The following is a 22,150-nucleotide window of genomic DNA, read 5'->3' as shown; positions in this document are numbered from 1 at the left end:
TGGAGCGCAAATGTTCTGCGCATGTGCACAACGTATTTTTGCATCCGATTGAGAAAGTCACAGTCAAACTAACATTGTGTTTTTATCAATAAGAAAAGTTCTTGTTTAATGTTTTGTAGCTGGTATATGTGAGTTTCTACAAAGAGAAATCATGAACTTCAGACTCTCATCACTGATCCTGCTGTTACACATTCAAGGTATGAAACACAGTTTTGTGTTATACTGAAATACTTCAATTTATTATATATTTGTTAAAAGTATGTCAGATTTTAAGCTAGTTCCCAGGGGCGGAGCGGGGGGGGGGGGGGTGGCTTATGGGGCTCAAGCCCCGAATGTTTTGTCAAAAGCCCCGAATCTTTTCAGATCTGTAAAATGAATTCATCCAGGACGCTAGGTGGCGGCACTCAGCTTTAATTCTCCGGTCCCCCACTCAACTGAAAATGAATAAAAGATGCGTGTTGAAGGCAAAATAATATGCTGAATCTCCCCACAGTTAACGCATTTTCAGTGTCTTTATTATTACAGTGCCTTCTTTATTACTGTAAGTGTATATTTATAGTTATGTGATGTAAATACTGTTAAATAGTGTCAACTGATATATTATCTGCATGGCTAACGTCTAACTTACTGTGGTGCTCTGGTCTAGTCTGCCTCATTGGTCATTTGTAAGGTTGTATTTAAAGTACATTTAATAACTTTAAAACATATACATTGTCGCATATATACTTTTTTATAGATGGATATACGATTTATATTTTTAAAGACGTCAGAAAAGAAGGTGAGAAAGTATATAGTTAGTTAGGTAGCTTATGTTTTGTCCATATGCATTTGAAATTCGCAATGATTTTACCTCAGAAATACATTGATAGACCGTTATAAAATGTAAATCCCCAATCTCTTACATTAAAATATCCTTATGTGTGATAACTGTCAGTGCAAATAGGAAGAGAGGAGGGTGGAGAGAGATCACAGACAGACAGATAGACAGAAAGAGAGAGAAACGCTTTCATAAGCTGGTGAGAAATTGTTCTGTCAATGAAGTCAAACATTGTTATTCTTATGTAGCTTTATAGTTACTGGATTAGCCTTCTGCAAACATGTTTGCCTATTTTTGGATAAGAGAAGTTAAAGTATCATTGTCAAAATTTGTTATGTTGCAGTTTGGGTAAGTTACTCAAAAAAGTAATTAATTACTAGTAACTAATTACATCTTCAATCATGTAATTAAATTACTTTACAAATTACTCTCTCCAAAAAGTATGTAATTATTACAAATTACTTTCTAAATCCTATTTAGTACATGATACAAGGATAGGCTTGAAATGGCTCAAAGAAATAATATATAAAAGTACATCAATTATTCTGGTCCCACTTTAGGGATCATTTCTCTCTATTAATTAACTATTAACTACTTTTGCCTCAATATACTCTAACTACTGCTTATACTAAAGTAGTTGTTTATTTAAGTAATTGTATAAATGGGGAGGGTTAAGGATGTAGAATAAGGTTTTGCAGAATCAGGCATTAATATGTGTTATTTAAGTAGGCCTACTAAAAAACAGTCAACATCTCAGTAATATTAATGCTAATAATCAACCAGTTAATAGTTAGAATTGTAAACTAAAACCATGTTTAATCCACTATTTATTATAGTATACTGTAATGACTTGTAAGAGACGGAAGCAAACGCAGGTGAAAAATATAACAATGTTTATTAAATGTAAACAAAGAGAGAGTATTCAGTGTCAATGCGGAAGTAATCCAGTCCGGTGTTGTTGAAGGCAATGGTGACGATGACTATGGTGGAAGTTGGTGTTTTGAGTGCGACGTTGGTGGAGTGGTGAGCAGTGGTGAAATCCAAGCTGACACGGAACATCCACACGAAGACGACGACGACAATACACATCCAAACTGAAACACGTAATCCAATGTACACGGAACAACCAAGCAACACGGAGACTGAGCAAACAATAGAATCTGGCAGGGAACAGAAAGTCAGGTGAGTATTTATGGAGATGATGTAATGATGAACAGCTGGAGCGAGACAATCAACACACAGGTGACAGGGATTGCTCTAACGAGCACATGGCAGGGGTAAGTGAACAACACACACACACAAACATGACACGGAGGAAAACAATGGATTTTCCTACCGTGACAGTACCCCCTCCCCTAGGAACGCCCCTCGGCGTTCCCAGCCTGCTTTACCTGCTGATTGAATTCATCAATAAGGCGGTGATCCAGTATGTCCCGAGCAGGAACCCACCTTCTCTCCTCCGGACCGTAACCTTCCCAATCCACCAAGTACTGAAAACCGCGTCCCGTCCGTCTAGAGTCCAGAATACGATTGACCGAATACGTGGTTTCCCCATTAACGATACGAGGCGGGGGGGGGGGGACCGGGACAGGCGGATTAAGACGGGAAAAAATCACCGGTTTAATTTTGGAAACGTGAAAGACGGGGTGAACCCTCCTGTACGCAGGAGGAAGGCTAAGACGCACTGTTACCGGATTAATGATTTTGGTAACAGAAAACGGGCCAATAAATTTGGGAGCAAGTTTATTCGAGACGGAACGCATCGGAATATTCTGGGTTGAAAGCCACACTCTTTGACCGACGACGTATCGGGGAGGCTTCGACCGGTGGCGATCGGCCTTGGCCTTGGTGCGTGACCTTGCCTGGAGCAGAGCTCTGCTCGTGACGTCGTGGACGTCACGAGCCATACCAGGCCACCAAAATCGTTGCTTGACTAGAAACCTAGTTCTACTAATCCCTGGGTGACAAGCAACACTGGAACCATGACCCCACTGGAGGACGTCTGACCGTAACCCTTCCGGCACAAATAAACGGTTCGGTGGGCAGCGAGCCGGGGGCGTTACCCCTTCTAAGGCTGTCAAAACCTTCGATTCGACCTCCCATCTGAGCGCGGAGATAATGATTTTCTCCGGTAAAATGGGCTCGGGAGTAGCAGTACGATCGGAACGCTCAAAAAGACGGGATAAAGCATCGGGTTTGATGTTTTTGGAACCCGGCCGGTAAGAAAGTGTAAAATCGAAACGACCGAAAAACAATGCCCACCGAGCCTGCCTGGAGTTAAGTCTTTTGGCAGTTCTAATGTATTCGAGATTCTTATGGTCCGTCCATACAATGAAAGGTACACCCGACCCTTCAAGCCAGTGACGCCATTCTTCCAGTGCTAGCTTGACCGCCAACAACTCTCGATTGCCAATGTCATAGTTAACTTCCGCAGGAGATAAACGATGGGAATAATACGCGCAAGGATGAACCTTTCCGTCTGAGGATGCGCGCTGGGACAACACTGCTCCTACCCCCACCTCTGACGCGTTGACCTCCACTATGAATTGACGTGAACGATCAGGGGTAACGAGAATGGGAGCTGAAACAAAGCAGCTTTTCAGTTTGGCAAACGCAGCCTCAGCTGCGTCTGACCACCTGAACGTCAAACCAGGGGAAGTCAAAGCGGTCAGAGGTGCGGCTAGTTGGCTGAAATTGCGAATGAAACGCCGGTAAAAATTGGCGAACCCCAGAAATCTCTGCAGGGCCTTGCGAGACTCTGGGGATGGCCAATCTACCACAGCCTTAACTTTCTCAGGATCCATGCGAACACCCTCAGTCGAAATGATGTGTCCTAAAAAAGAAACAGACTGTGCATGAAAAACGCATTTTTCCGCCTTGACAAAAAGCCCATTCTCTAACAACCGCAGAAGCACTCGTCGTACGTGTTGCAAATGTTCCTGGAGAGACGAAGAAAAAATCAATATGTCATCCAGGTAAACATATATGAACTGGTCTACCATGTCTCGCAACACGTCATTAACGAGTGCTTGGAAGACTGCCGGCGAGTTCGTGAGACCGAAAGGCATCACGCAGTACTCAAAATGGCCACGAGGGGTGTTAAACGCAGTCTTCCATTCATCCCCCTTCCTGATGCGAACCAAATGATATGCATTACGTAAGTCCAATTTAGTGAAAACGGACGCTCCCTGCAACCTCTCGAAAGCTGAAGACATCAACGGCAAAGGATAAGTATTCTTTACCGTGATGTTGTTCAACCCTCGGTAGTCAATACAAGGTCGCAAGGATCCGTCCTTCTTCCCCACAAAAAAGAACCCCGCCCCCGCTGGAGATGAGGAAGGGCGAATGAACCCCGTTGCCAGAGAATCAGAAATATATTTCTCCATGGCCTCCATCTCCGGAACGGACAGAGAGTATAACTTGCCCTTAGGCGGAAACGTACCTGGCAATAAGTCTATCGCACAGTCATAGGGACGATAATCAGCCCGCGACTTACTGAACACCTCCTTCAGGTCGTGGTACTCCGCGGGCACGGTAGACAAATCCACTGCTTTCCCCTGAAACACAGACTCAGACACAGAAACACAAGCAGAGACAAGACAGGACTTATGACACTCCTCGCTCCAGCTGGTAACAGAACCCAGTTTCCAGTCAATTCTTGGGTTATGGGAATGAAGCCAAGGATGTCCAAGAACTATGGGGGAGAGAGCAGTGTCAGTAATAAAAAATGAAATAGTCTCTGTGTGGTTTCCGGAAGTAATGAGTGTGATAGGTGCTGTGGTGTACTTGATAGTGGGTAACTGATGTCCATTGAGGGCGAAGGGCGCAATCTGGTGGGTGAGTGAAGTGAAAGGTAACTTGAGCTTACGTGCTAGTGAGCTGTCGATGAAGTTGCCCTCCGCCCCAGAATCCAGAAGTGCGTGCCTTGAGTGTGACATAGTGGACCACCGTAGTCTCACCGGAAGGAGAGTGGATGTAGTAGAGGTCTTCTGTGCGGAGATCCTGCCCGATAGTAGCCTCTGTCTTACTATCGGGCTTGGTCTTTTACCGGGCACCTCTGGCATTGGTGACCCGACTCGCCACAGTACATGCAGAGACCCAGGGATCTCCGCCGCTTCCTCTCCTCCCGGGGTAACCGAGCTCGACCCACCTGCATGGGTTCCGGATCTGAGAGACCACCGGCGTAAACTTCGATGGGCGGATCCGTGGACTCCGCTTGACGTAGGGACGGACCTTGAGTCTTCCTTCTGGCAACGGTGGAGAGGCGTGCGTCAACCCGGATCGCCAAGTCCACCAACCCGTTGAGCGACTTCGGTAATTCCGCCGTGATGATCTCTCGATGGATCCGATCCGCCAACCCATGCAGGAAATGGTCCCACTGCGCTTCCTCGTTCCACCTGCACTAAGCCGCCAGGGTGCGGAACTCGATGGCGTAGTCCGAGACCGACCGCTCCCCCTGCTGGAGATCCGTGAGGAGACGGGCGGCCTCCCTCCTGGCGACGGAGCGGTCGAAAACCCTCTTCATCTCCTCTGCAAGCTAGGCGAACGAGGAACAACAGCTGTCCTTGTTTTCCCATACCGCCGTCCCCCAGAGGGCAGCCTTGCCTTTGAGAAGCGAGAGCGTAAACGCCACCTTCGTCTCCTCAAGGAAGAAAGACCGGGGCTGTTGGGCGAAGTGTAAAGAGCAATGAGAGAGAAAAGTACGGCAATAGTTGGGCTCACCGGCGTATTTCTCCGGGATAGGAAGTCTCGGTTCCTGGATGAAACTACCCCCTGGAGGTGAAGATGGTGCGGGCGGCATGGGTGGCGCAGTGGGAGGCGTGATGTCCGGAGATCGCTGAGAGAGCTCGGAAACCTTCGCCACCATTACCTGGACGGCCTTCCGCATATCTTCGATGGTTTGATCCTGATGATCCATACGAGCCAGAGATCGCTGGAGAAACTCCTCCAACGCGGAGATCGGCTGACCACCTGCTGCTTCCATGTTGGCCAGATTCTTCCGTAATGACTTGTAAGAGACGGAAGCAAACGCAGGTGAAAAATATAACAATGTTTATTAAATGTAAACAAAGAGAGAGTATTCAGTGTCAATGCGGAAGTAATCCAGTCCGGTGTTGTTGAAGGCAATGGTGACGATGACTACGGTGGAAGTTGGTGTTTTGAGTGCGACGTTGGTGGAGTGGTGAGCAGTGGTGAAATCCAAGCTGACACGGAACATCCACACGAAGACGACGACGACAATACACATCCAAACTGAAACACGTAATCCAATGTACACGGAACAACCAAGCAACACGGAGACTGAGCAAACAATAGAATCTGGCAGGGAACAGAAAGTCAGGTGAGTATTTATGGAGATGATGTAATGATGAACAGCTGGAGCGAGACAATCAACACACAGGTGACAGGGATTGCTCTAACGAGCACATGGCAGGGTAAGTGAACAACACACACACACAAACATGACACGGAGGAAAACAATGGATTTTCCTACCGTGACATATACATAATTGTTTAGTCCATAGACAGTATTTAGTTACATCAGAAGTAACTGTAATTCGATTACAAGAAAAATAAGAGTAATCCCTTACATTACTTTTTCAAGTAATTAAATTACAGTAGCAAATTACTTAGTAACTAGTTACCCCCAACACTGGACAATACAGAGAACACTTAGATTAAAAAATAGTTTATAAAGCTGCCGTAAATGGAGAACAAATATCAACAGGGGACCAAGCTTTGAAACCCCTAGATTTGGGCTAAGCCCCCAATGTCTACAATGTCTGGCTCCGCCCCTGGTTTAGTCTAATTTAATTTACATCGCTGTGCTCCAAAGGCTGGATTCTCCATTTGGATCAGTCTCTAAAATGTTTAAAGTGAGTTTGTAAATTTAAAACTGAACTTAGAGATTTGTATTTGAGAACAAAATTGATGAATCAGGGTTCATATCCTTACAGGACTGTCTGAATCTCTCATCTCACTCTGTCATTTTAATGACGTTACATACAGTAAACTACAAATATTAATAATGTTATGGTTTCTTTTCAGGGTTCCTTACATTGGATAATTTTAATGTAACCTGTGATGAACTGAATATTTGTGCTGTTAGGGGGACACTAATGAGTGTGAACTGCGATCACTCAAACATCAACATCAAAACTGGGTTCTGGTTCAGTCAGAAACAGAGAACAAACTGGAGAAACAAAGATGAACCTGAAGATTTGACTTTAGATTCAGATTACTCAGGACGAATTGGTCAGTGGATAACTGAAGATTACTCACGACTCTCAATAGATGATCTGAGAGAGAGAGACAGTGGAGAATATCAGCTCATGATCATTATGAAGGATGGAGTTAAACATCTCAGCTCAGTCACAGTCAATCTAACAGTCACAGGTACATTTACATTCTCATCAGTCAAGTTAAACTCTTTTCATTTCTCATCTAATGTAAGGTTTTGATTATTTAGTTTTACAGGTAAAGATGAATCCTGAATCTACAGGACAGCGAGTAAAACTGAGCTGTGATTCCTCCTGCCCAAAAACATCAGACTATAATTACCGCTGGTACAAGAATGGACAACATTTAACAAATAACCAAAACATATTTGTATCATCCAGTGAAAACACTGACAGTTATTACTGCATCGAGTCTGTTTCAGAGCCCTCTTCATCTGTGTGTGAGTCTGACATTTATAAAATATTTAAATTAAAATGGAAGAACAAACTTTGCAGTTTTCTTGTTGATTCATATACAGTATGAGTGTGTTTGTAATTGATTGTGAATGTTACAGCAGTATTTTGTGACTCTTTCAGGTCTTTCTAACAGTAGCTGTTGGGGTGTAACTTACACCTCTACAGAAGTTTGTGCTTTAATGGGATCAACAGTAGATATTCACTCTTCATACTCACATCCCACTGGATATACAGTAGAGAAAACATACTGGGATTACAGTCGTTATGAGGAATTCAGAGATCTGCGTGAGGTTCATCAGTTTGCTGGTCGTGTGGAGTTTGTGGGAAACACACTGAAAATTAAAGACGTCAACACAAGTGACACTGGATTATATCAGTTCAGGTTCATCACTAACTCATCAGATGAAGTTTCTTGTTCTTCTGGAGTCTATCTTATTGTTACAGGTAACTGCTCATAATAAACTCTCTGTAGTGCAGCACTCATTATACTGAAGCATTATAGCTGATATCGCTGGAGTCTGATATCAGCACGACTGTGATTAGAGGTTTAGGTAATGCTTTACCAAATGAGCTGAATCAAAAATATGAGGCCCAACTTTGAAAGTAATTGACGTGAACTCTGTTTTATGAAATCTCAGGTACACGAGTGAGAAGCAGCCCAAGCCCTGTGATGGATGGAGAAAAAGTGATATTAAGCTGTTTAACCAAATGCACTCTGGATAACAAACATACTTACATCTGGTATAAGAATGGACAACAGGTAACAGATGGATTGACATTATTAAACAAGCTGTACCTGGACTCAATCAACAGTGATGAGCTACAAGAGTATTCCTGTACTGTAAGAGGTAACACAACATCTCATCATACAGCTGATGAAATTATATAAGATATAGTTTCAGTCCTTGATGCTGATTAGTTTATTTTCAGCTATTACATCATCACTGACAGGCCCGGTACTAGGCTTGCTGGACTGGGGGGGCAGTCAGGATTTTTGGGTGGGCAGCCATTTCTCGACTAAAATGATTCATACACTAAAATTATGGATGTTTCAATCCAATATTACTTTGCATGTCTTATAATAAAAGGCAATTTATATGTCATTTTGCACGTTCAAATTTTAAAAGTAGAAGCAATTAGATTAATGATTTATAATGTTATAATGATTACACTAGTTTGACACATTTAGTCACAGTTAATGAAATCAGACAAGCAGGTGATATAAATATAAAGCTGTACATATATTTTATTAATGTTTACACTGCATTTAATCTATTATTTCACTTATAGATAAATTAAAGCCATTCTTATACCTGTGGTGTGATCAAGAATAATGTTGTACACTAGGGGGCAGTAGAGGAGCTTCCTAGGACTATAGATCGGGTTGGTGTGTAATAAAGAAAGTGTGTATGCCATGTCATTGTGCGCTGCTGCTTCTTTATAAGATATACAAAGAACCCAAACACGACATGGTGTCAGAAGTGGTGCTTCACTGAGCGAAAGGATAGCGGATATTATATGAGAAGAGGGAGACAGTAAAGTAAAATTAGCAAGCAAAGCACAACGAGGACAGCAAGCTGAATAGAACGATCCTCCACTGCTTCCTGCTAAAGCATCTGCAACGTTCTCACTAAATCTGCCGGAATCCTTAGACTTTTCGAAACCACAAGACTGGGAAAAGTGGATAAGAAGGTTCGAGCGCTTCAGAGTGGCTAGCGACCTGGATAAGTCGTCTGACGCGAATCAGGTGAACACGCTTATTTACTGCATGGGGGACGAGGCAGATGACGTCCTTAAAGGCTTAACATTGACCCCGGAACAGAAACTGATATATAGTTCCGTCCGAGACGGCTTCACAAACTTTTTCGTGCTGAAGAAAAATGTGATATACCAAAGAGCTAAGTTTAACCAGCGAGCTCAGGGGCCGTCCGAATCTGCAGACTCGTTCATAACTGCTTTATATGCACTGGCGGAAGACTGTGAATATGGGGCACTGCGTGATGAATTGTTGAGAGACAGGATCGTTGTGGGCATTAGAGACACAGTGCTTTCACAGAAAATGCAAATGGAGAGCAGGCTGGATCTGGCTAAAGCCATTAATATGGTCAGACAAGCTGAGGATATTAAACGGCAACAAACGGAGTCACACGCTAAATTCCAGTGTCCAGCAAAGAATGCAGACTGCCACAATTGTGGTAAGAGAGGACATTACAGTAAAGTGTGCAAGTCCACTAAAAGTGTGAGTGCTGTTTCTGAAGACGATGATATATTTCTGGGAACTGTTGATGCTGGAGATCATGCATGGACTGTAGACTTACACATAATGAATGCTAAAGTGAGATTCAAAATTGATACAGGAGCGGATGTGTCTGTCATACCAGAGCAGGTGTATAGACAGATATGCAGTGGCACCGCATACAGCCTCACTCCAAGCAACAAAACACTGTTTGGGACAGACCGTGTACCTCTCTCTGTAGTGGGCGTAGCCAGAGAAATTCTGGAATGTGGTGATAAACGCACCCCCGAGGACATTTATGTTGTGAAACATCTGAACACAGCTCTACTGAGTAGACCCGCCTCAGTTAGCCTGAGACTTGTAGCCAGAGTAGATAGCATTGACTTGGACTCTGTTAAACAACAATATCCAAAGCTGTGTGGCGGGTAAGGTTTAGTACAGCATCAGTACACAATTAAACTCAGACCAGATGCTAAGCCAGTGTCCTTAAAGGTGGCTCGCCGTGTCCCACTGCCCTTAATGGGAAAAGTAAAACAGGAACTCCAGCGCATGGAGCAGCTAGGGGTCATCAGCAGGATCGAACAGCCGGCAGAGTGGTGCTCTGGCATGGTGGTCGCACCAAAGAAATCGAAGGATGAGATCCGTATCTGTGTAGATCTATCTCCCCTCAATGAAGCCGTGTGCAGGGAAAAATGTATCCTCCCATCTGTGGACCAGACGCTAGGCATGTTGTCGTGAGCAAAGATATTCACCAAACTGGCCAATATGGGGTTTTGGCAAATCCCATTATCAAAAGACTGTGCCCACTACACCACTAACACTCACAGCTGATCATTAATATTGTGTAAGTTATAGGAAATACTTTAGTGTAACACGACTGCAGGAGGCGCAATAATATTACGCAGTGCCCGAACATAGTCCCCTTATTAACTTTCAATAGCACGGGACTATTTTCGGCTGCTGCGTAATATCACTACGCCTGCTGCAGCCATGTTAAAGCAGCAAATTTCTTGATTATTACTCCAGAATGAGAGTATAGTCCTAGCCATATCTGCCTAGAAAATCACAACTTTTAATTTAACTACAGAAGAGTCAAGTTTTAAATAGGAAAAATATCGAAAGTCTTTGGTTATTTTTGTCTAAATTATGCTTAAAGTGGTCCTGCCGGACCCGGAGATTAGCTGAATGGTTTCCAAAAGGTAAAAATCAAATGTTTAACTCTAAAGTGGAGTGTTCCATTAAGTCTAAGAGGTTTTGCATGTTGTTGATGAGTCGCTTAAACAGCAACATCACAGGATATTAAGTGAACAGTGTCTCAATGTCAAGTGAGCTAGAGCCCTTACCAGTTCCCGAACTTGCATACACGATATACTGATTCACGACCTCAGGAGCTAGGGAACAGATTGAGACCCATGGTATGACCCGAAGACAGGACCATGACAATGCATTGACCAACACAATAGGTTGCTTAAAGTTAAATATGTTTCTGTGCAAACTTGATGTGAGAGCACTGCTGAGCTTAAAGGAATAGTCTACTCATTTTCAATATTAAAATATGTTATTACCTTAACTAAGAATTGTTGATACATCCCTCTATCAAAGGAACTATATTTTATGGCGTAATAGCACTTTTGGGAGTACTTCGACTCGCCTGAAAAGTCCGCTCCCCTTCTCCCTCTCATAATGGGAGAGGTAGGGTGTTACTGCGCCGAGTCGAAGTACTCCCAAAAGTGCTATTACGCCATAAAATGTACATCCTCTTTTAAATCTGCTTAGAAAAGCGCTACGTTTTATTTTGTACCACCAAACTTGCTTGTATAACTACTCGTCTTAAATAGGAAAAACGTTGATGTGTTTGGTGACTTCTAACTTTATCTCTAAATGGTACCATTGAATGAATGGGGCTATCGAAGCGTCGCAGCGCGCTCCAGCGCTTACGTGCACGCACACAGATGATAGAGGGATGTATCAACAATTCTTAGTTAAGGTAATAATATATTTTAATATTGAAAATGAGTAGACTATTCCTTTAATATTGCAATAGTCATAATGAATATACAGGGCTCTATTTTAATGATCTAAAAATATTTTAATGATCTAATTCATAGATATGTAAAAACGCTTTATTGTCTCGCCCACGCTGCTGGTCAATTGAGTGGAACGTCCGCATTTGGCGGCCATCTTACTACAGGCAGCTCGCTCACTCGTAGCATTGAGTTTTAATGGTGCAGGTACTTTTAAAAGACCATAACTTGCTCAATCTTCTATCGATTTTCAAATGGTTTGGTTTGTTATAAACGTCAAAGGTGTACCTCTGCATACTTATAAAAAAAAAAAAACATGAAACATGTTAAAGCATCTAGAATTATAGCCATGTTAATAACGTTTGAAAGAAACCAAACCGTTTGAAAATTGGCAGAGAATGGAGCAAGTTATGGTCTTTTAAAAGTACCTGCACCATTAAAACAAATGCTACAAGTAAGCGAGCATTTTCAGGGGTTATTAGCTAAGCCATGCCCCCTGTAAAGCCGTTTTGAGATACAGATTTTCTAGCATCATATGTAGTATTTTGTGACAGAAGTCTGGATGACAACATCCAAAAATAAGCAGGACTTTTTACCTTTGTGTAGATCACAAGTGGAATCCAATCGGTTTCAGATGTGTGAATCATCCAATGAACATTTTGTCCACAAATGGGTATAATCCGTGAAATATAGATTTATATAGTCTATTGTTTACATCAGATTTCGCATGAACGTCTGGTAATACAATATAATATACAATCTGACGACTGTTTACATCGTAACATGTAAAGGTATATGAGTTTACATTTCGGTAATTTACGTTCCGTTAAACACATGAACCCGCCTTCAAAGTTTGTATTTAAAATAGGGAGGTAGTATAATAGATAATCCAAACAGCGCCGTTGAAACCGTGAAGTCCTTTAGGGATGTAACCAATCGCTCACTCGTTCCTCCATCAGCCAATGACTTCATGGAAAAAATGGATAGACAAAACATGTAGCCAATTATATAATGAATTCAACGATCTCTGTGTAACTTGTGTGTTTGACTTCATGCTGCGCTGCAAGAACTGACAGAGAGATGACGTCAAAGTACCGCGAGAGCGAGTCGAAATTAACTACTTTGTAAGATTTCTTGAAGAGCTCTCGCGGTATTTTGACGTCATCCGACTGCGGCCCCGCATAAAGTCAGGCTGACGAATGACGCGGCTGTCTGTTATTTGTTCCGCCCCAGCTTCTTTTATTTTTCTTTTGTTTTGTGCGCCTGAGCTTCGTTTACAGTCTGGGGAGATGCACGCTATAAGTTTGAAAAAAAAAACTTGGCAAACACGTCTGAGGAACAGGGCAGCCGCGTCACTGGCCCTGTCCCAAATGGCGCACTTCATGTGGACTTTCGGTCTCGTGGCCTTAAATTGCGCGTTCTCGCTTAGTCCACGAGTCCGTAGGGTGTCCCATCTGTCATTTTTACGCTTTGAAGTGTGCTCATCAGCGCCTCCTTTGCCCCCTTGATGCGGTCTTCAGCGAAGCCCGCACTGCAGCAGGCTTCGCGCACTTTACCAACCCAGAAGTCCTTGCGAAAGAGCAATCAGACCAATCAGACGACGGAAGGGAGGAGCTCACACTGACGGGCAACTTCTCTACCTATTTCCGGTGTGACGCTCGAGTCTGTCCCAAAATACGACTCCGTTGCACCCATGTGGACTCGCATTAAGGGTCCCTAAAGTCTGGACTACGTGATGTCATCAAAGTGTGGACTCTTAGGAGGACCATAAGTCCGGAGTGTGCCATTTGGGACAAGACCACTACAGTAACGTGACTTCACGCTCGAGCCGGAAGAGACATGAAGATGCTGAATAAAGTCGTAATTCTTTCTATTTTTGGACCAAAATGTATGTTCGATGCTTCAACACATTCAAGCTGACCCACCGATGACACATGGACTACTTTGATGATGTTTTTATTACCTTTCTGGACATTGAAAACGTACATAGATTTTCAATGGAGGAGACATAAAGCTCTCGGACTTAATCTAACGTTAAAACATCTTAAACTTTGTTACGAAGATGAACGAAGGTCTTCCGAGTTTAGAACGACATGTGGGTGAGTCATTAATAGGCTTGCCACGATAGTCTGTGAAACGGTGATAACCGGTGCTTCAGCCTCTCACCGGTTAGATCACTTGCCCACCGGGACACCGTCTTTCACCGTCGTTTTGATATTTTCGTGTAATTTAATCATTTAGTTTCTTTAGAGAGAGCAAACTGAATGTGTCTGGTGCCTGAATTCAGCGGAGCTGAACGCGCGTCACGTCACAGACCAGCAGGTGTCAGATTTCATTTATTCCTGTCAGAGTTCGCGAGGCGAGCTGACTGACCAGACGAAGGCAGAAGCCGCGTGCTTACTCGTTTTTGTTATAATATACATATATGATGTTTAATATAAGCGAGATCGTTTTGTTGTTGTGTTTATCATCAATAAAAATAATAAACCCATCATTCAAGCAGCGCTTTATGGAGAAGTAGCCGGTTGCTCTGCTTGGGACTGGCTGGTTCTTTGAGAATTACCAGCGCACCTTGACTCAAGCACTTAAATAAACCAACTGTTGCACTCGCGTTGCATGCAAATTCATAAGCAATTTAACGCAGCGTACGCAAGCACTGCATTTAAACAGTTGCGTACTTCAAAAGTGAAAGTAAAATGTGCACATCTGCATGCGCATTTATAAGCCCCTCCCACACGGTGACACCGGTATCACCGGGTTTGTGACGCGCTGATTAACCGGTGGGAAAATTACGTCACCGCGGCAACCCTAGTCATTAATTACATTATTTTCATTTTTGGGCGAACTATCCTTATTTAGTAGTCACGCTGTTCCCTTTGGGGGCGGAGGCGAGAACACAAGCTTATACAGTATGTATATACACACAGACAATGACGCCCCCGCTGCACGCTAAAATCTCCGTAAAAAAAGCCAATTTCAACTGCAAAATGTGTAAGTGGCCACTAGAGGTCACTAAGTTTATTTTTCCATTGAATGTCAATCACATTACCGGGTTGAGACTGTGAACCCCGGAATCTGAAAAGCTTGTGTTTTTCTTGCCCGTCTCTTGGGGAATTAGGATATGTCCTTTGATTATAAAGTAAGTCAGCGATTGTTGCAAGCAGCATTATACTGAAGATTTGCAGTTGCACCCCTTGGTGAGCAGAATGAGCTAGGTGTGTAGTTTGTGTTATGTTTATGAAACTTTATCTTTGTTTGTGTCGTTGTCTGTTTGCAAGCTGTTCGCGTGGTCTGAAGCGCTTCACGTGTTAACACAATGTTTATATTTTGTGCCTTTTTATTTCTATGTCTTAAATGTAATTTAAAATACTGTGATAAACTTATAAGTATAAAAATCAATGTTAACAGATCTCAACTAACAGAATCTGCAATAAAATGAAAATCACAAATTTTGAAAAAAACACGTTTCTCATTTTCTCGAAACTTGGGCTGCCGACTTGTGTTACTGGTTTCTGTGACGGGTCACATATTTTAATGAACTTATTATTGATTAATGATCTTGCCTAAAGCGCACAGTCTAAAAGGCGTCTCCAAATCCAATTTTGCTAATTTCACGACTGGAAAAATGGTTTATGCACCAAGCGCACAGTAAAAAAGGGTTGTTCCCATTCCGGTAATGAGTAATAGGTGTGTTTTAGGCGTAACGTGCAATAAACCTGTGAGAGTCTCAGCTCTCATCCCCTTTAAAAGCCAGTTGCGCTGGCGCCATGCCGATTTCCTATTTTGATGACGGAATTATAAACTGAAAAACTAAAAGGCAGAAGAAGACCACCAGTTTAACATTGATGTAAAAAATTGCGTTGTTTTTATTTGTATTGAATTGATATTTTTTGTATTAAAACCTTTAAAAGACATTTACTTTCATGTGTTTAACGTGTCGTGTATAAATGCGATCCATTCATTCATCAATAAACAGCTTTCCCATCATTGTTGCTGTTAAATAAATGTTATAATAAAGATACGGTGCGCTTGTGTTACGATTATTTAACATGTTCTTATGCACCACGTCCGTGTAGAACAACTCGCAGGTATCGCACACCAGATGTGCACGTTAAATAGCGCAAGCTTAGTCAGACAGAGTCTACTTAAAAATGCTATATTTCCAAACGACAGCCACGGACTGCCTCTTTGGCTATATCTAACAAGTATGCAATTAAAAGGGAGCAGAGATGAGAAGAGAATGGATAAAATAGCCCTGGCCACAAATGCAGCAAGATGCTACAAAATTACAGAAATGTTCAAGCAAGCAGGTCTGTCAAAATTACAAGTACAAGAACACATCTTGGTTAGTTATTGCCTAATAAGTCCAATAAGTCACTGGCGCAGCTTCTGCAGGTTTCAAAGTCAGGTGCCGGTGTGCCGTGTTGTTTTGTGTACCATCATTACTGGCGAAGAAAAGGAAACACAATCAAGGTGGAATTATTATTTTTGAACGCAAGCTGTACTTTATGGGGCGGTTTCCCAGACCAGAATTAGCTTAATCCAGGACTAGGCCTTAGTTTAATTAGGAAATATAACTAGTTTTAACAAACATGCCTTACTAAAAACATTACCTGTGTGCATTTTGAGGTAAAACAAAGGGCACTGATGTATTTTAAGATATGTAAGTGATGAAAGTTGTTTTCAATTTGGAGAGCTCTTAAAAGTGTTTAAGTCTAGGACTAGTCTAATCCCTGTCCGGGAAACTGCCCCTAAATGTACTAACACAACCAAAAGTGAAAGTGTTTTAGCGCTGCCAGTGGCACTGAATGGCATAGCGAATCACTCAGAACTTTTGTGTTATTTTGAAAATATGCACACAGCTGTCATGATGGTTATTTGTTGAGTAGCGCTGTGATAACGGCTGCAGTGAGACTGAAATCTGAGAATCACAGAAAAGTCAAATTCTGAATGTTTTGCCTTTTCTGAATATAACTGATTTTTTCAGATCCAATGGACAAAACAAATGAAGCAGTGGACAGCTCAGTGTTTCTCTCTCTGTTGGTGTTTCTGCCTCAGTTTCTCATCATTGAAGCTCTGTGGATGTGGTAAGAAAACATATCAAGTAAAACTCAAAACTTCATAACATACAGTGAATATTTTGATATGAATTCAGATTTCAAGTGTATGAATTTTGATACCACAGCTTTTTCATCAGCATGAGTAAACTGAGTTCATCTAAAAACAAAACTGATGAAACAAAAAACAAAAAGAGATGAGAAATACTTTATAATTTTCTGTAATACAATAAACTAATGGTCAGATTTTATAACATGATCTCTTTCTGTGTGTTTGTCATTGTTAGATGTTGCAGGTCTGTGAGTAGATCAGCTGTCTGTCCATCAGAACTACTGGAGTGATGTCACAACTCTCTTTATGACATCATCACCTAGCAACAGTCTCTCAGCAGTGACATCAGTGATGCAGTGATGTCATATACAGTGACATATTAATGATAGTTCAGTGTAAATAATCTAATGTTCAAATACATGAATTATTCATTGAAGTATTGAGTTTATCATTCAACAGTCTTGTGTCAGTGTCAGATCAACTGTAACATCACAATACATAAATCCTGTAAAAACTTTGCTATAGTGCATCTTTATGTAGATGATACTGTGATCTACTTTCATCTTCACTATAAGTCAGGCTGTTATTAAACTCAATGATGTTTTTAGTTAGGTTAGGATTTTTTACAGGGATATTACATAATGGGAAAGTTTAAAGCACTTATACTTAAAAAGAAGTTTATCTGTTTTTAGGGTGTTTTATTGCTATTCTCAAGCTGGATTTTGTATAAATACATTTACATGACATTTAAGTGTTTACAAATAGTTTTGAAAGTCGTTTATATTAGTGAACTTTGTTCTCTATTTTTATTGTTTTATGTAATTTCATCTTTGTGTAATAATGTGTCTTCTCTGCAAGGTCTCCCTCAAAAAGAGTTGAGAGACTTAGTTAAATAAAAATGAAATAAAAGTACACATAAAACGTTAATTTTGATTGGTCATTTACTGTTTTAACAGGAGAGTTTATTTAATCATAAAAGTGCTGTCATCATTTCCTCACCCTCATGTTGATCTAAACCTTCTTTATTCTGTTGAACACATGAGGGTTTTTAATGATAAAACCACACAGTTGACAGCAGAGGTGGACAATAACTTATTGGTGGACAGAAACATAAATTTATTTGAGTCTGTACACAAGAGAAAAAAGTCACTGAGTAAAAAAGTAGTAATGTGAGTAAGATATTTTTTTTTCTTTTCTATAACGTGATTGTTTTTTAGCAGGAGACAAACAGTCTATCAGTAATATTCTTGTAGGGTCATGTGTCATGAAGTTTTGATTGTTTTTTAACCAACTGGCTTCATTCACAACAAAATGGATGAAGGCAGATCCTGAGTGCAGTGATCGCATCCATGACCGTACTTAAAGAGTATGAAGTATGAATAATGGTCAAGTGAATGATTTTTGTATGTATTTGCTCACCTGTTTCAGGCAAAATCAACATCAATAAGCAGAGGATTCACACATTACAATAAAGAAAATATTAAGATGAAGTAATTTTCTTGAAACATCACAGTAACCGTGTGCATGTCTGTGTTTAGTTGACTTCTTCATTTAGGTTAGATGTAATCAGTTCACCCAATACAGCCGAGTCAACTGCCTCTAGTGGACAAAAACAACACTGCACCAAATATACAAGAGTCTCTCTGTGGTGTACAGATCAAAAGGATTTCCAAAGTGAATTCACTAAATAACACAAAACAAAGTCATGTTTAATTTAAAGGGGTCACATCAACTTGAAAATTCTGTCTACATTGTTGAACTTTCACAGTTTATTAAAATAATGTTCCCAAAACTCAAAAGTTTTTAAAGACCCCATTTAGGTACAGATATGTGGTGTCAGTATGAACCTCGAGGTATTAATATGAACTCTTTATGTGCACAGGTGTACTTTTTAAAAGGGTACCGCCCCAGTGACATCTAGAGATCATTTATGTAGCCGGGTTAAGAGTACCTTTGTTTAAAATAAAGGAAAACAAAACAGTGGCTTAACATTAAACTGGGGTCCTTTTATTCCTGACCACACTCAAAAGGAGTGCAGCATTAAAGGGATAGTTCACCCAAAATTGAAAATTCTGTCATCATTTACTCACCCTCATGTTGTTACAAACCTGTAAAATTTACTTTGTTCTGATGAGTACAAAGGAAGATATTTTGAGAAATGTTTGTAACCAAACCGTTCGTGGACCCCATTCACTTACATTGTAGGAAAAATAATACTATGGAAGTAAATGGGGTCCACAAACGGTTTGGTTACAAACATTTCTCAAAATATCTTCCTTTGTTTATAAGAAAAATGAAATTGATACAGGTTTGTAACAACATTAGGGTGAGTAAATGATGACAGAATTTTAAATTTTGGGTGAACTATCCCTTTAAGTATTTTCTTGCTTTCTTTTAGTGTTGGTTTTGACAATTTTTAAAGTGGACAAAAAACATATAACACTGAAATAACACATGTTACTTCAATTGGCATAACACAGAAATAAAAGAAAATAAAAAATTAAATTGTTTCTTTGGCTGTAATACTCCGTAATGCACACAAGCCCCTTAGTTACACAAGAAAACACTACTTTTCACTTAAGCAAACAACGGTAGTGGCCCAATTGTGCTCTGAAAGATAATACAAATACAAAAAGATACATATAGGGCCAATTAGAATTCACTTATCACTCACATTACATAATAACACAAGCAGCATTTAGTATTTTAACCCCAATCAAACAAAAGCACAATTATCACATGAATAGCAAGTATAAACACATTCAACACGCATCCATTACATTTTAAGAAATCAAAGACACATCAGCAAAGAAAATAATAAACAAAACTTACTTTGCAACAGTCTCCTTTAGCTCACGTGACATACAGGTTTGCGTGTAAACTCACATTTAACCTCTCCCCTCTAATACAACAAAGAGAGAGAGAGTTTCCAAACCCTTAGTACAACACTTTATTAAACATTAGCTGCATTACAAATTACAAATGTATCACTCAGTATCATAATACAGCACTTACGCTCAATATGAGAAATCTCCAACCAGCACAAACAACGTGACGAAAACCGCTCGCTCGAGGAGATCAAAACACAGCACAAACCAACAACACGAAGCCATTCACTGATCAATCTTTAAAAGATGCAATCATTACACACTCACAAGTTGATATTTTATGTTTTGTCCTCAGTTTATAAACTTTATCAACGCTTTCTCACCGCATGGAGCTTTGTTTACTTTCTAGTCTCTCGCGCTCTGCGCTCAAGCTCACGTGCTCCTCGTATACTCGTGCCACAACACTTTTTTTATTAAAACACATTACTGGTCATTATTTATTTACACAAGCAAGAACGCTGTTTTAAGTGCATTAAATTAATGGTTTATCACATGCTTAGTTTTATTTAAGTGCAATTAAATTATTTTACCCGGTTATACTTATAACATTTGTTTCTGACAGTGTATGGATTATATTATTACTGGGAAACATGAAGACATGATGCACTGCTGTAAATCTACCACATAAAGACTTCAAGTTTATTCCAGGAGAGGGCGACACACAACAGAGTCTAATGTACTACAACATACACAAAACAATGAGTCCTCAGAAACAGAGAGAGACTCTTAGAGTTTAGATTGACAGAAATTGTGAAAGAAGGAAACTAACTTGAAATTTAATTGTAAGTTATGTCAATATTAATTGACATTCTTGTAAATTTTACACCTATTTACTGTATATCACTCAGTATAATACTGCAAAATATTTATAAAGTAAATAACTGTAATTCACATTGCATTATGGGAATTTTCTGTGACATCAAACATCATATACAGTAATTTAAATGACCAAGCCAGCTATAACAATCACATCATGATAGATCTGCAGGAGAATGAGATTACATTTTTAGACAAGTGCAGGATGATAAACATCAATGTTTGGTTTGCAGGTTCATTTGGCTCTACACAGACCGCTTAGTGATGTCAAATTACAAAAGTGATTCAAAGGAAACTTCTCCGTGTGATTTCTTGAATCGCTTTACATCTAATGTCACAAAACGGTGTTACGCATCCTCACTCTTTTTAAAGTGGGTATGTGTCTCCAGTGCGCTCCCTTGCATTCATTTCTAATGAGGAATAATCATAACTCCTCTAATCTTTACCGGATTTTCACACGGTTTGAGTTGTTATAAGCGGCAGAGATTTAGTTATGATACAGGACGCTGTCACACATACTTTGTATTATGCTCTTTAAGTATGGCATATTGACAGAGGCAGACACTACTTAAGTGTTTTACTTTCTAGGTAAAAGTAAATTTTCAAGTATCTGTATTTTATCAGTGTTTTTCTTTGGAAAACTTATATTCCAAAGCATATTATCATAATTTTTACTCCACTACATTTCATATTTCAAGTTTTTGGTTTATATTTAAGTACATTAAACATTTACTTTTTTACTTTTACTTAAAAAGTACTTTAGAACACAATTTTAATGTAATTTTTACGTAATTATGTATGTTATGTATTAGGTATTAAATTAATTTTAATATGAATGAATTGAGAATGAATTGGCTGTGAGAATTTTCAATCCAAATAGCGGCCGCGCTACTGAAGCGCCATCTAGTGGCTGTTGCTAAAAACGAATCAGAGTTTCCCCTCTTGTTCCTTCTATACTCTTTGCAGAGCTTTGACGACTCTGTCACAACAAAACCCTCCCGTTTTATAGCAACTTCCCATTACCTCCTCATGCCTGTATCACTGGGAAACCTTCAAATGTCAAGAAAAAACAGCGAGAGATCATGAGAGAGAGTACCAGTTCCTGCTGAACATTGACATAATATTATAAATAATAACGTAAAATAACCAAAATGATTGTTCAATCTTACTTGTGAAATGTAATCCCATGTGATCTGGAATCAATATTGCGCCGGTTATTGCAACCGTAAACTACAAAAAATACGGCCATAGTATGGCTTTCTATTATGGAAAGAATTTAGACTCAAAATTATTGACAAATACATGCACAGTTATCTGTGAACTGGATGCATGTCACAAATGTATTTTACTATCCACGAACAAATGTCTTAAGATTTGAATATGTGAATTCAGAATTTGAATGAACGTGTATCGATTTGTACAAATGTACAAATACAAATGTTTTATTGTGTATTCAAATATCATCATTTGCGCGTGCAAAAAGGGAGATGTGCATTTGTGGATCAGGTGACACGCGTGCATTAATCCTGTTCTGTTCATTTGTATATTGAGACTTTCATTTCGCC

The 22,150-nt window shown here is 40.3% G+C and overlaps 1 protein-coding gene across 3 annotated transcripts in view; it reads left to right on the top strand.

Moving 5' to 3' along the window:
- Positions 1–22,150, top strand: part of LOC129453070 (uncharacterized) — a 206,855-nt gene that overhangs the window by 100,707 nt on the left and 83,998 nt on the right. Inside the window, exons 2-3 of one of the 3 annotated variants that reach the window (XM_073865617.1) lie at positions 120–197; positions 6,866–7,213. The exons of 1 other annotated variant lie outside the window; for it this stretch is intronic. In XM_073865617.1, coding sequence (XP_073721718.1) covers positions 152–197; positions 6,866–7,213 — 394 coding nt within the window. In that variant the 5' untranslated portion in view covers positions 120–151. The remainder of the gene's footprint in view (positions 1–119; positions 198–6,865; positions 7,214–22,150) is intronic. One more of the 3 variants, XM_073865614.1, reaches the window with a different exon arrangement.

This window comes from Misgurnus anguillicaudatus, unplaced genomic scaffold, assembly GCF_027580225.2.
Source record: "Misgurnus anguillicaudatus unplaced genomic scaffold, ASM2758022v2 HiC_scaffold_32, whole genome shotgun sequence".
In the NCBI taxonomy this organism is placed as follows: domain Eukaryota; kingdom Metazoa; phylum Chordata; class Actinopteri; order Cypriniformes; family Cobitidae; genus Misgurnus; species Misgurnus anguillicaudatus.
Note: the sequence above shows the minus strand (reverse complement) of the source record. Positions and strands in the feature narration are given on the sequence as shown.